Source organism: Malaya genurostris, chromosome 3, assembly GCF_030247185.1.
Source record: "Malaya genurostris strain Urasoe2022 chromosome 3, Malgen_1.1, whole genome shotgun sequence".
Lineage (NCBI taxonomy): Eukaryota > Metazoa > Arthropoda > Insecta > Diptera > Culicidae > Malaya > Malaya genurostris.
The window spans coordinates 201047410-201060561 of NC_080572.1; the positions used below are offsets into that span (position 1 = coordinate 201047410).

The 13152-nt window shown below is 37.1% G+C and overlaps 2 protein-coding genes across 3 annotated transcripts in view; one reads left to right on the forward strand and one right to left on the reverse strand.

Moving 5' to 3' along the window:
* The window catches only part of LOC131434570 (arginine kinase 1), a 243705-nt gene that overhangs the window by 148005 nt on the left and 82548 nt on the right, over positions 1-13152 (reverse strand). The window lies entirely within an intron of this gene.
* On the forward strand, positions 1046-6078 carry LOC131434569 (mucin-2-like; the record flags this gene model as incomplete). The annotated part of the gene is given in 1 exon segment (XM_058601400.1): positions 1046-6078. A coding segment is annotated over 1 exon segment (2430 nt), but the record flags the coding sequence as incomplete, so codon positions are not given.

The following is a 13152-nucleotide window of genomic DNA, read 5'->3' on the forward strand; positions in this document are numbered from 1 at the left end:
CACTTCAACAACACCAGAATCAACAACCACAACTGAAAGCATCACTTCAACTACACCTGAATCAACGACAACAACTGAAGGCACAACATCAACAACGCCTGAATCAACAACCACAACTGAAAGCATCACTTCAACAACACCTGAATCAACGACAACAACTGAAATTATCACTTCAACCACAACAGAATCAACAACCACAACTGAAAGCATCACTTCAACTACACCTAAATCAACGACAACTACTGAAGGCACAACATCAACAACGCCTGAATCAACAACCACAACTGAAAGCATCACTTCAACAAGATCTGAATCAACGACAACTGAAGGCATCACATCAACTACACCAGAATCAACGACAACAACTGAAGGCACAACATCAACAACGCCTGAATCAACAACCACAACTGGAAGCATCACTTCAACTACACCAGAATCACCGACAACCGCTGAAGTAATCACTTCAACTACACCTGAATCAACGAAAACAACTGAAGGCATCACTTCAACTACACCAGAATCAACAACCACAACTGAAAGCATCACTACAACAACACCTGAATCAACAATCACAACTGAAAGCATCACCACAACAACACCTGAATCAACAACCACAACTGATAGCACCACTTTAACAACACCTGAATCAACGACAACAACTGAAGGCACCACTTCAACTACACCTGAATCAACGACAACAACTGAAAGCATCACTACAACAACACCAGAATCAACAACCACAACTGAAAGTATCACTTCAACAACATCTGAATCAACGACAACTGAAGGAATCACCTCAACCACAGCAGATATAACAACAACAACTGATAGCATCACTTCAACAACACCTGAATCAACGACAACAATTGAAGGCACAACATCAACAACACCTGAATCAACAACCACAACTGAAAGCATCACTTCAACTACACCAGAATCATCGACAACAACTGAAAGCATCACTACAACAACACCTGAATCAACAACCACAACTGAAAGCATCACTTCAACAATATCTGAATCAACGACAACATAAGGCATCACTTCAACTACACCAGATATAACAACAACAACAACTGATAGCACCACTTCAACAACACCTGAATCAACGACAACTGAAGGCACAACATCAACAACACCTGAATCAACAACCACGACTGAAAGCATCACTTCAACAACATCTGAATCAACGACAACTGAAGGCATCACATCAACTACACCAGAATCAACGACAAAAACTGAAGGCACAACATCAACAACACCTGAATCAACAACCACAACTGAAAGCATCACTTCAACAACATATGAATCAACGACAACTGAAGGAATCACTTCAACCACACCTGAATCAACGACAACAACTGAAGCAATCACTTCAACAAGATCTGAATCAACGACAACAACTGAAGGAATCACTTCAACAACATCTGAATCAACAACCACAACTGAAAGTATCACTTCAACAACATCTGAATCAACGACAACTGAAGGCATCACTTCAACCACTCCAGATATAACAACAACAACTGATAGCACCACTGCAACAACACCTGAATCAACGACAACTGAAGGCACAACATCAACAACACCTGAATCAACAACCACGACTGAAAGCATCACTTCAACAACATCTGAATCAACGACAACTGAAGGCATCACTTCAACTACACCAGAATCAACGACAACAACTGAAGGCACAACATCAACAACACCTGAATCAACAACCACAACTGAAAGCATCACTTCAACGACACCTGAATCAACGACAACAACTGAAGGCACAACATCAACAACGCCTGAATCAACAACCACAACTGATAGCACCACTTCAACAACACCTGAATCAACGACAACAACTGAAGGCACAACATCAACAACGCCTGAATCAACAACCACAACTGAAAGCATCACTTCAACTACACCATTATCAACGACAACAACTGAAAGCATCAATACAACAACACCTGAATCAACAACCACAACTGGAAGTATCACTTCAACAACACCTGAATCAACGACAACTGAAGGCACAACATCAACAACACCTGAATCAACAACCACGACTGAAAGCATCACTTCAACAACATCTGAATCAACGACAACTGAAGGCATCACATCAACTACACCAGAATCAACGACAACAACTGAAGCAATCACTTCAACAAGATCTGAATCAACGACAACATTTGAAGGAATCACTTCAACAACATCTGAATCAACAACCACAACTGAAAGCATCACTTCAACAATACCTGAATCAACGACAACATAAGGCATCACTTCAACTACACCAGATATAACAACAACAACAACTGATAGCACCACTTCAACAACACCTGAATCAACGACAACTGAAGGCACAACATCAACAACACCTGAATCAACAACCACGACTGAAAGCATCACTTCAACAACATCTGAATCAACGACAACTGAAGGCATCACTTCAACCACACCAGATATAACAACAACAACTGATAGCACCACTTCAACAACACCTGAATCAACAACCACAACTGAAAGCATCACTTCAACTACACCAGAATCAACGACAACAACTGAACGCATCACTTCAACAACACCAGAATCAACGACAACAACTGAAGGTATCACTTTAACCACAACAGAATCAACAACCACAACTGAAAGCATCACTTCAACTACACCTGAATCAACAACCACAACTGAAAGCATCACTTCAACTACACCAGAATCAACGACAACAACTGAAGGCACAACATTAACAACACCTGAATCAACAACCACAACTGCAAGTATCACTTCAACAACATCTGAATCAACGACAACTGAAGGCATCACTTCAACCACACCAGATATAACAACAACAACTGATAGCACAACTTCAACAACACCTGAATCAACGACAACAACTGAAGGCACAACATCAACAACACCTGAATCAACAACCACAACTGAAAGCATCACTTCAACTACACCAGAATCAACGACAACAACTGAAGGCATCACTTCAACAACACCAGAATCAACAACCACAACTGAAAGTATCACTTCAACAACATCTGAATCAACGACAACTGAAGGAATCACCTCAACCACAGCAGATATAACAACAACAACTGATAGCATCACTTCAACAACACCTGAATCAACGACAACAATTGAAGGCACAACATCAACAACACCTGAATCAACAACCACAACTGAAAGCATCACTTCAACTACACCAGAATCATCGACAACAACTGAAAGCATCACTACAACAACACCTGAATCAACAACCACAACTAAAAGCATCACTTCAACAACATATGAATCAACGACAACTGAAGGAATCACTTCAACCACACCTGAATCAACGACAACAACTGAAGAAATCACTTCAACAAGATCTGAATCAACGACAACAACTGAAGGAATCACTTCAACAACATCTGAATCAACAACCACAACTGAAAGCATCACTTCAACAATATCTGAATCAACGACAACATAAGGCATCACTTCAACTACACCAGATATAACAACAACTGATAGCATCGCTTCAACAACACCTGAATCAACGACAACAACTGAAGGCACAACATCAACAATACCTGAATCAACAACCACAACTGAAAGCATCACTTCAACTACACCAGAATCATCGACAACAACTGAAGGAATCACTTCAACAACACCAGAATCAACAACCACAACTGAAAGCATCATTTCAACAACATCTGAAACAACGACAATAGAAGGCATCACTTCAACCACACCTGAATCAACGACAACAACTGAAAGCATCACTTCAACAACATCTGAATCAACTACAACAACTGAAGGCACAACATCAACAACACCTGAATCAACAACCACAACTGAAAGCATCACTTCAACTACAACAGAATCATCGACAACAACTGAAGGAATCACTTCAACAACACCAGAATCAACGACAACAACTGAAAGCATCACTACAACAACACCTGAATCAACAACCACAACTGAAGGCATCACTTCAACTACACCAGAATCAACAACCACAACTGAAACAATCACTGCAACAACACCTGAATCAACGACAACAACTGTAGGCAACACTTTGTTAACAGTGGAGTCAACTTTTATGACTTTTATAAATAAATATTAGAATAATTAAATAGAAAATTTAACTATTCTATTATGTAACTCAGACAGCGAAGAAAATCTATGGTATATTCTCATTTGATTAAAATTATTAAAAAAAATCTGGCAGATTAACCTTAATGGGGTGTTTATGCCTCTCTCATTGAATATAAACAGGAAAGTTGGTTCGGGCGTAAACTAGCATAACCTATCCATATACAGAAGATTTTTGCATTATTGGTGTAAATGACGGCTTGAGATTTCAAACACTCATCACCCTGTATTCCAAACGGGAATAGTTTTGAGTCCAATTTAAGCGAATTTTTCCTCTTTTGCATCGTCCCTTGCAAAAAGTCGGTGCAAGGGAATCATATTTTCTTTAAATAAATTGCTCTCACGTGCTCTCGCCGTAATACACCCATGTGTGCGCTGACGAGCGAGCACTTCTGTGATTTTTATCAATTTAGAGAGAGTAGAGCTGGTCTATTTATTGCAGTAGGATACACAAAATTCAGCGATAAATTGTATTTTCGTTAAATATTCGAGCCCCTCGTTTCTCTTGAGCGAACCGTACACCAGAGTGCACATCGGCGTGTTCACTTCGGTAAAATATCTGCGTCCACCTCAGAGAATTTGAGAGCACTTTTCAGGCATTTTATTGCGAAGCAATGAAAAAATAAATAAATAAAATAGCGCTCCCATGGAGCGTGCACACTGTAAAAAACAGTGTGCACGCTCCAGTATGTGTGTAAAAAAGAAGAGCTTTCGTTGATGTTGTCAGTGCAAGAGGAGAAATTACACTTGCTTTTCGTCACAGGGGAAGATGGACATCTCTGCACACAGGCATATATGGCACTCGACTCGGTCCGTACAATCTACAATCTTCCACATACAACGACAACAAATTTTTCACAAACATTACAAAACATATACTATGCCCTCGGCATCTTAGAGTTAAAGCAGTGTGCCTGTGTGTATTGTCAAATTAATAAAAAAAAACATTCGATGCTTTTTAATTAATTGAAATAAAATCACTTTCACACTTTCTAGAGTAATCAAAAGATTGGGCTTTTTTTCTCAAGCCGTAATGTATGTAACCCCTCTAACATTTTTCCATAAATTTCTAAGAAGTGGCAAAATATTATTTAGTAATAACTAAAACTTAAAAATGAAATAAATCTATAATATATTCTCCACCCCGGATTTCCTTAATCATTATACTAATCCGACTCCTTTTTGATAACCTGCGCTTATAACCGCTTCGCCGTCTACTGTATCAAAGTTGGTAGCATTTCATTATCAAGCATTAGTGCGAATAGAAGTGGTCTGGGGCTCGAACAATTATTACTACAGATCATTAAACTTTGCAATATATGAAATATTTTTATAAAGAGAACGAAGAGGTTAAAGCAAATAACAAGCAACCAAGTAAGCAAGTTTAGTTTCTCTTCTGAATGTTGTGACATTATCACAAACACTTTCCAACCTATATTCGAAATTGGTAAAGTATAGCACATTTCACATTATAGTAAATTAGTTTAAAAATTGTGGGAACTTAGCTAAGTAATATGAACGATTACGGAGACGAATTACGGAGATAACAGAAAATAGTGTGATATCATAAGATATTTCTAGCAAATTTTCAAATATTTATTCCAGTTGCCAAAATATTGGGAGGGGCATGGCCACTCCAAAAAATCTTTTGGAAGGGCAAAAAATGCTTTGCCCCCCATAGTTGCCGCCCCTGTGTAGGTTTATTAATTGACAAACGGTTTTCATAGCGTAGACAAAAGATTACCGATCCGTTTTGCATAAAAAGTACACTGACAAAACTATTTTGTGAATCTACATCAATTTTCATGCACATATTTGTACCATGTAATTGAATTGAAAGTTACTTTACAGTTCTTCATTTTTCAATATACTTTGAAAGCAAATCTAAGTGTTTTTTTAAACATAGTCTTGTTAGTGCATTTTTCTTTAATTTTTCCTGTGTAAGACCGAAAGTAAAACAACTCGAGAATACCAAAATATATTCTTCGGTTATCGTTTGTTTTCATTTAAAACAAACTCACTTCCCAATTTAGGGCACATTTTCGTCTCAAGATTTGAAGTTCGTCAGATTTCTGAATAACTACTAATCGATTCGTTTCAAAACACGATCACTATTTTGCACAATTACACTACCATTGAATGCAGGATGACTTCATAATTAGTAATGTTCACTTGTCACTTGTTCAATAAAGGAATAAAAATTTCAAAAATTACCCAGCAAGCAATAAAAGTTTTCAAGAATATGAGAAGAAAGTTATTTACTCAGTTCACTTGATTGCGCTTTGCTTTCATCTCATTTGGTTTCGCAAGTTGCCAAGTTTTCTCATAATTTTACAAAAAAAAAAATGTTTTCCTTCTTCATATTATCATCAACAAGTATTTTTTTGGTATCCGTGACGTTAGTTTAATTATATTGTTGATATGAATATTTCAATAAAACTATTTCGGCTTCGATTATTACCAGAAAGAGCGTGTTAAATACTAATGAAATAACCATTGTGACAAATCTAGTAGCACTGGTTTCTTTCCGCCATATGTCTACATAACGCTGTTAAGTGTGTGAGCTTCAGCGGCTGCACACAGAGATGCCAGATATTTTCATAGAAAATATGTATCTGCTCTATCTGTTTACACTAATAAAATGAATCAGTTTTAATTGGTTTCAATATAAAACTGTTTATCAGTGTTCATCATCAAATATTTGCACAAAAGATTTCCATTTTAACATTGGATTTGTCCGTTGATTATTTAACCTTTAAAGAAGTACTGCAATCAAATACTAACACATACTCAGAGAGAGAAACCTAACTTTTTAATTCTCACGTTTTTTATGAACCTTTACAAATCTGTATTAAATTTAGAAAATCTGTATAAAACATACATACATAAATCTATATAAATGGCAATAGATAAATCTGTAGAAATGGCAACTCTGGTTCTGCATTTTGTTTTAAGAAGGGCTAGTGCCTAAATAGTAACAATTCCTTTTTTTGTTTTTTGTTAAATTCTCCGAATAACTTGACCAGTAAAATTTTAAATGTAAAACGAAAGGTAATGAAAACGATCAAAAAAATGTAAAACGTCGAAATGATTCCAAACTATTTCTAAAAATATCGTGTGCTGTCTCATACTTGGCATTGGGCCCTTTTTAGGGAAAATTCTGACATTTTGAACCTGAGAGTGTAATAGTGCAATATTTTGGTTTTGATTGCTGTCGCTATTGAGCAATTTGACGTCTCTGTTACTCACACCGATGCAGAGTGCACAGATCTATTCATATACGAAATTAGAATGTGTGCGAGCCGAAGTCAAAGTTTTTTGTGGGTTCAATCTTACACTGAGGTAAAAACATTTTTGACTCATAATCATACACTGCGAAAAATGCATATAGAATTTGGTAAGCTATGAACTAATGAACCAAGTAGAAGGCAGTTCCATTACGTGATATAGAGTTTCATGAACAATTTTATGTCTTTCTCAACTGTTCTCTTGGCATTGCAGTGTTTTTTATTGCATATATGTCTTCAATAATGGCACGATGCGACTCGACAAAATTCACTGGGTTATTTCGACATACTCACACTAGCATTAACCTTACAACTGCTGAGAATAGCCACACCAACACATTCGCACGTGGATTGGACTATTGCTAATTTATGGGAACAGTAGTGAACATATCAGGAGTATTTTTAATTGATTTTTTTTAAATATTATTTTAATTTCCAAGGAATGGGAATCAATTTCCAATGTGGAGCAAGGCGAATTAAGTAGAAATATGAAAAAATCGCTGTGATTTTAGTGGCTATGGGTCAGGATTTTAGGGTAACGTCCTTACAAATGAGATGAAATAGGGAACCCTTATCCTATGTCCCATCTACAAAAAGGATGATAAGCTTGACTGTTGCACTTTTGTTACTCTCCCAAATCCTTTGCCGTCGAGTGATACGATCGCTGACGTCGTTGAGATTGTGAACCTTTAGAAAATGATGGAAACATACATCGGACTGAAAGCTGAAGTTAGGCGCATCGGACTGGCTATGAATGCGTCGAAAACCAAAATACATGAGAGGAAGGTAACCCAGTGAAAGTGATTCTTGAATCTGATCCGGTAGGCACAAGAAAAACTGGAGCAAGATCGATCGATCTTGTGGAGGAAGATTTACGATGTATCCGGGCCTTAAGTGACTGACGAAATGCGGTCGTGGATCGAACTACATGGAGACGTTTGCTAGATACAGCAAAGAACGCCACAGGACTAGGCTGATAGGTAAGGTAAGATTCCACAAGTGTCATTGGAGCAGGATATTTGTTAGAGTAAATCCGGTTTCAAGATGCTCGGATGCACCACTGAAACTCAAGGATTTCCCGAGTGAACGTTTCAACAATATGGAAACTGGTGGCAAATTTTAAACGCTATTGCGGAACGAATAAAAACATCCCTTAATGTTTCAAAACAAATGAAGCGACAAGATGACAATGGCAATGAAAGAGCCGATATTTTATCTAAACGTGGTTCTATTGAGGGTGAAATTTATGAGAGACCGATTGCTTCCAACGAATTCTATAGCTCGTCTCGCCAAAGAACACTTGTCAGCTGGCAAGCTTCTTGGGATAAAGATGATCTGGGTCGGTGGATGCACTCAATTATTCCTAAAATATCGACTAAGGCATGGTTCAGGGGACTGGATGTGATGTCCAGACTAATGTCCAATCACTACACGTTAGATGCACATCTCCTTCGAATTGGACTTTTCGAAACTAATCATTGTGCTTGTGGCGAAGGTTATCGCGATATTGATCATGTCGTTTGGACATGCGTGGAGTATCGTGATGTCAGATTTCAACTAATAAATTCCTTGCGTACTCAAAATAGACTATCCAATGTCCCAATTCGCGACATTCTTGCTTGTCGTGACCTTGCATACATGAAACTTCTTTATCATTTCATTAAATCCATTGGAGTTCCAATTTAAATTTTATTTTGTGTTAGACTGTTTTCTCTTCTATGAGTTCAACTACAGGGTCCGGCACTCGAAGTGTAACCAACTTCAGACCGCTCGCGCAGCTGACGCACAGGTATCAGCTCTCTAGAAATTTGCTAAATGACAGTTCGGAGTTGTATTGTTTACAAGCGCAAGAAAGCATTTTGTCAAAAGTGAACGCGAAAAAAAAATCTTGACTTGAGAGAGCGAAGGAGTTGCTTCGTTTGGCCGAAAGCGGTCAATTTCCGAACATTGTATTTTCTGACGAGAAAATTTTTCCAATTGAGCAATTCGTAAACTCTCAAAACGATAGGGTTTACTTGACCGACCGTTCATACGAGAATTTGAGTCATCGATTGACCACCAGGAGGCAGCACCCGCAACAGATAATGGTTTGGGCCGCTGTAACCGCCGATGGGCGCTCTCCAATCGTTTTCATCGAGCCTGGCGTCAAGGTAAATGCGACATATTATCGGGAAAATATTCTGGAGGTTGCTTTGAAGCCGTGGGCAGACAAACATTTCGGTGGCAGACCATGGACGTTTCAGCAGGACTCGGCACCGTCTCACAAAGCTCGAGTGAACCAAGAATGGCTGAAAAACAACGTTCCGAACTTCATCACGTCCACACAATGGCTCTCGAATTCACCAGATGCGAATCCAATGGATTATTCTCTTTGGGCCATTTTGGAGAGCAAAGTCCGAACTAAAAGATACACCAGTCCCGAGGCGCTGAAAAAAGTTATTGTCCGCGAGTGGGCCTAAATACCTGCAAGTCACATTCGGCAACTTGCGATTCGTTTTTTGACCGTCTCAAGGCCATAGTCAAGGTAAAAGGTGGTCATATCGAGCAAAAGTGAATTAATTCTGAATTTTGTATTATTTTTACACATTTTGTACTTTTAATTAGGTAAAAGTAATTTTCCAAACTGAATTTATGGCCTTTTTAATTGGTTACACTTCGAGTGCCGGACCCTGTAATAGCCAACTATATGATATTTAGTAAAAGTGATGAACTGATACAAACAAACCTGAAATAGTTATAAGATCATGTACAAAATAAATGTATTTTATTTAATGTAATTTAAAATAGCAACTCGCTTGATAAAAACAGTGTTTAGATTAACTAATGAATACCAACATACTAATATGATATTCGAAATGTATTAGAATTAAAGTACTATGTATTGTGGATGCCACGGCGAAGAAAAACTTATGTATATTGCCTATGAAATAAACGTATTTATGAAAAAAAAAGATGTAAAACGTGGAAAAAAATTCGTAACTGAAGAAAAACTCCTGCAATTTTCATTTCTTACGACATGCAATCAGGAATCCAGTGGATCTATTCTTGGTAAAGTTTTTTTCCGTCGGATGCCAGACGGGCGCTAGGCTGGTCCCGTTCGGAGAAAGAAAATTGATACTATTAATCTCCTACTGGATCTCAGAACATTGTTTTTATTTTTCAATACATTTTGACAGAAAACTAAGCGTTAGTTTAAGGATCAAGAGTAAACCAAGTTAACTTGTGTTGGTAATTTGTGTATTACGTACATTTTATTTGGTACATATATCATAGATCTATGTATTCATATATGGAGTGCAACGAGTTTATCAAAATGGCTTGCACGATTCAGTTTCAAACAATCTTTTTTAGCAATAATTTATTCTCAAACGAACGTTAAGCCAGACTTTTTGGATGAAATATCAGTTTTAATATATTTTTCACCAACGTTGGATGGAAAATTGCTTACATTTTATGAATGTAGATTTCAATTCCCTAATAAAAAATTAGCAACACTGCTTAAATGGATTTGTATTAGATTGCGCTACCCAAAATAAACAAAACTATATATTTTCTGTTACAAAAGCAGTTTTCGGAACAATATATAGTTTTACGACAACATTCCATATCCATTGCCTTTCGCGTGTTAAATTAAAGCTTCATATTTTGCTTGATTACTTATAGAAGGTACGTAATAAATCTTTATATCGCAATAATTTCTGCAAAGGGAAATCTATATAGGAATGTGTTTGTTGCTAATCAAATGTGTTAGTGGATGTAAGCTGAAACTGAAATATTTTTTCTCGAGCGGTTTTAAAGAAAGCGGAAGAGTTTTAGACTAAGATTTTCGCTTTTCTTGAATTGCCGATTAATGCGATCACTTCCTGAACCAACAACGTCTAGCAACTATAGTGTATCAAAAAAGTGGAACCAATACAGCCAAATACCGTAGTTCAATCGAATATTTATTTCATAATTGTTCAATTGAAGAAATTGTAATCTTTCGTGAAAATATTTGGCCAACAACTTTCAACAATGTGAAGATCTGGATTGTATGTGAGACGTTTGTATAAGCTTTTTTCATTACCATTAGTCGACCAACCAGATTTTTTGTTTTCGCTGCAAACCGGCTGTAAAACCGGCCTGCTTTACAGCTGGTCTCCTGATAATTTTATTTTTATCCCGATCAACCGGCTTTCGGGGATGTTTTCACGCCAACCGAATCCCAACTGGTGAGTGTACACGTTCGGTGGCACCAACAAATAAATAAAATCAAACAAGTAAAACCCCTTGACAATGATTCAAGATTGCACAACTTTCGCCGTAATCGTGGAATTATGCCGGCATTTTTGCGTATTCGGGTTTTACGACAAATGAATGAAGTTCGACTTGTTTTTCTGTATATAAGATATCTTAACGGAAGGAGTATTAAGCCAGATTTTATTTTCTGCTTGATTATGGTTTTCTGTTACAGAAAGATTTTGAAATAATTTTAAATCCCATATTGTTTTATTGGAGATCCTGTAATTGTGTTTCAAATTTTAAGCTGTTCATAGATTGTGCTAACTTTCACTCAGGCTTTGGATATCACTTCAGTGAAGTAGTCACTGTTGTATAGGCGGCGAACGGGAGCACAGCGTGTGAACGAAGAGCCTTTGATGCCATGACTTTGATGTGAGCGAGAAAAAAAACATCAAATCAATCAAAATATCGTACCCAATCCAACTAGCAATAAGATGATTTGATATTTTGACGTACAGAAAACTTATCCATATTCGTCGAGCTGAATAGATTAGTAGATGGGGCTTCGACGATTTAGTGAATTCTATATTGTTTTGCAATACATATTAAAAGGTATTACACAAAACTAAGAACAACAAAATTGTAAAAGTGTAGAAAAAAAACCTTTGGAAAAACGAACTAAACAAACTGATATTCCGTTTTTGAATCGTGGCTCAACGATAGTGGAGAAAACTGCTTTTACGTTTTTCAGCAATGTCTTTTCTCTTAAGATTGTAAATCATCCACTAAACCGAAGTATTTATTTCGCTTATAAAATTAATTAGTTCAGAGCAGTATATATCCGAAGACCTTGAGGAAAAATTTTTGAACGTTCAGAATCTGCAGCAGATGAGAAGAGTTTAGTCAAACCTTTATACACCGAATATCGAGTTTACATTTTTAAAATAGAAATCGAATAGAAATTCTCTATGAGCTATCCAACATTAGGTAGGAACCAAATGTGGGTTCCACTCAAATTTTAGGTAAATAACCGATTACTCTTTTTGAGTTCATAATAGGTAGTAATTAAATCATCATGCACTTGATCGTAAAAAATCATTTGACTTGATCGTATAAAATAGGTAGCGAGCATTGCCAAAGTTGCCATGACAACACTTGGGTAATCTTCCATTTACCTAAATATTGAGGTCATCACTCATTAGTCTGCTTAATGTAATACGATAATTACCTAAGAATGCGGAGAATCACTTTAGTTGATTTTCGGTAGGTTTCTACCCAAAAATTGGGTAGCGACTGGTAAGAGTGTATATATTCTTAGAAGTTGAAGGCCGGAAAACACATCGCAGATACTAACCTGAAAAAAGAGAAATAAGGAGAATACAGTTAAATAAGCTAATGAATCGAACGGAATGCGAAAAACCTGATTTAATCCACCAAGTGGTGTAATGATGCCTTTCTCATATCAATCATACTATCATATATAATACTGTGGTATTCTTCA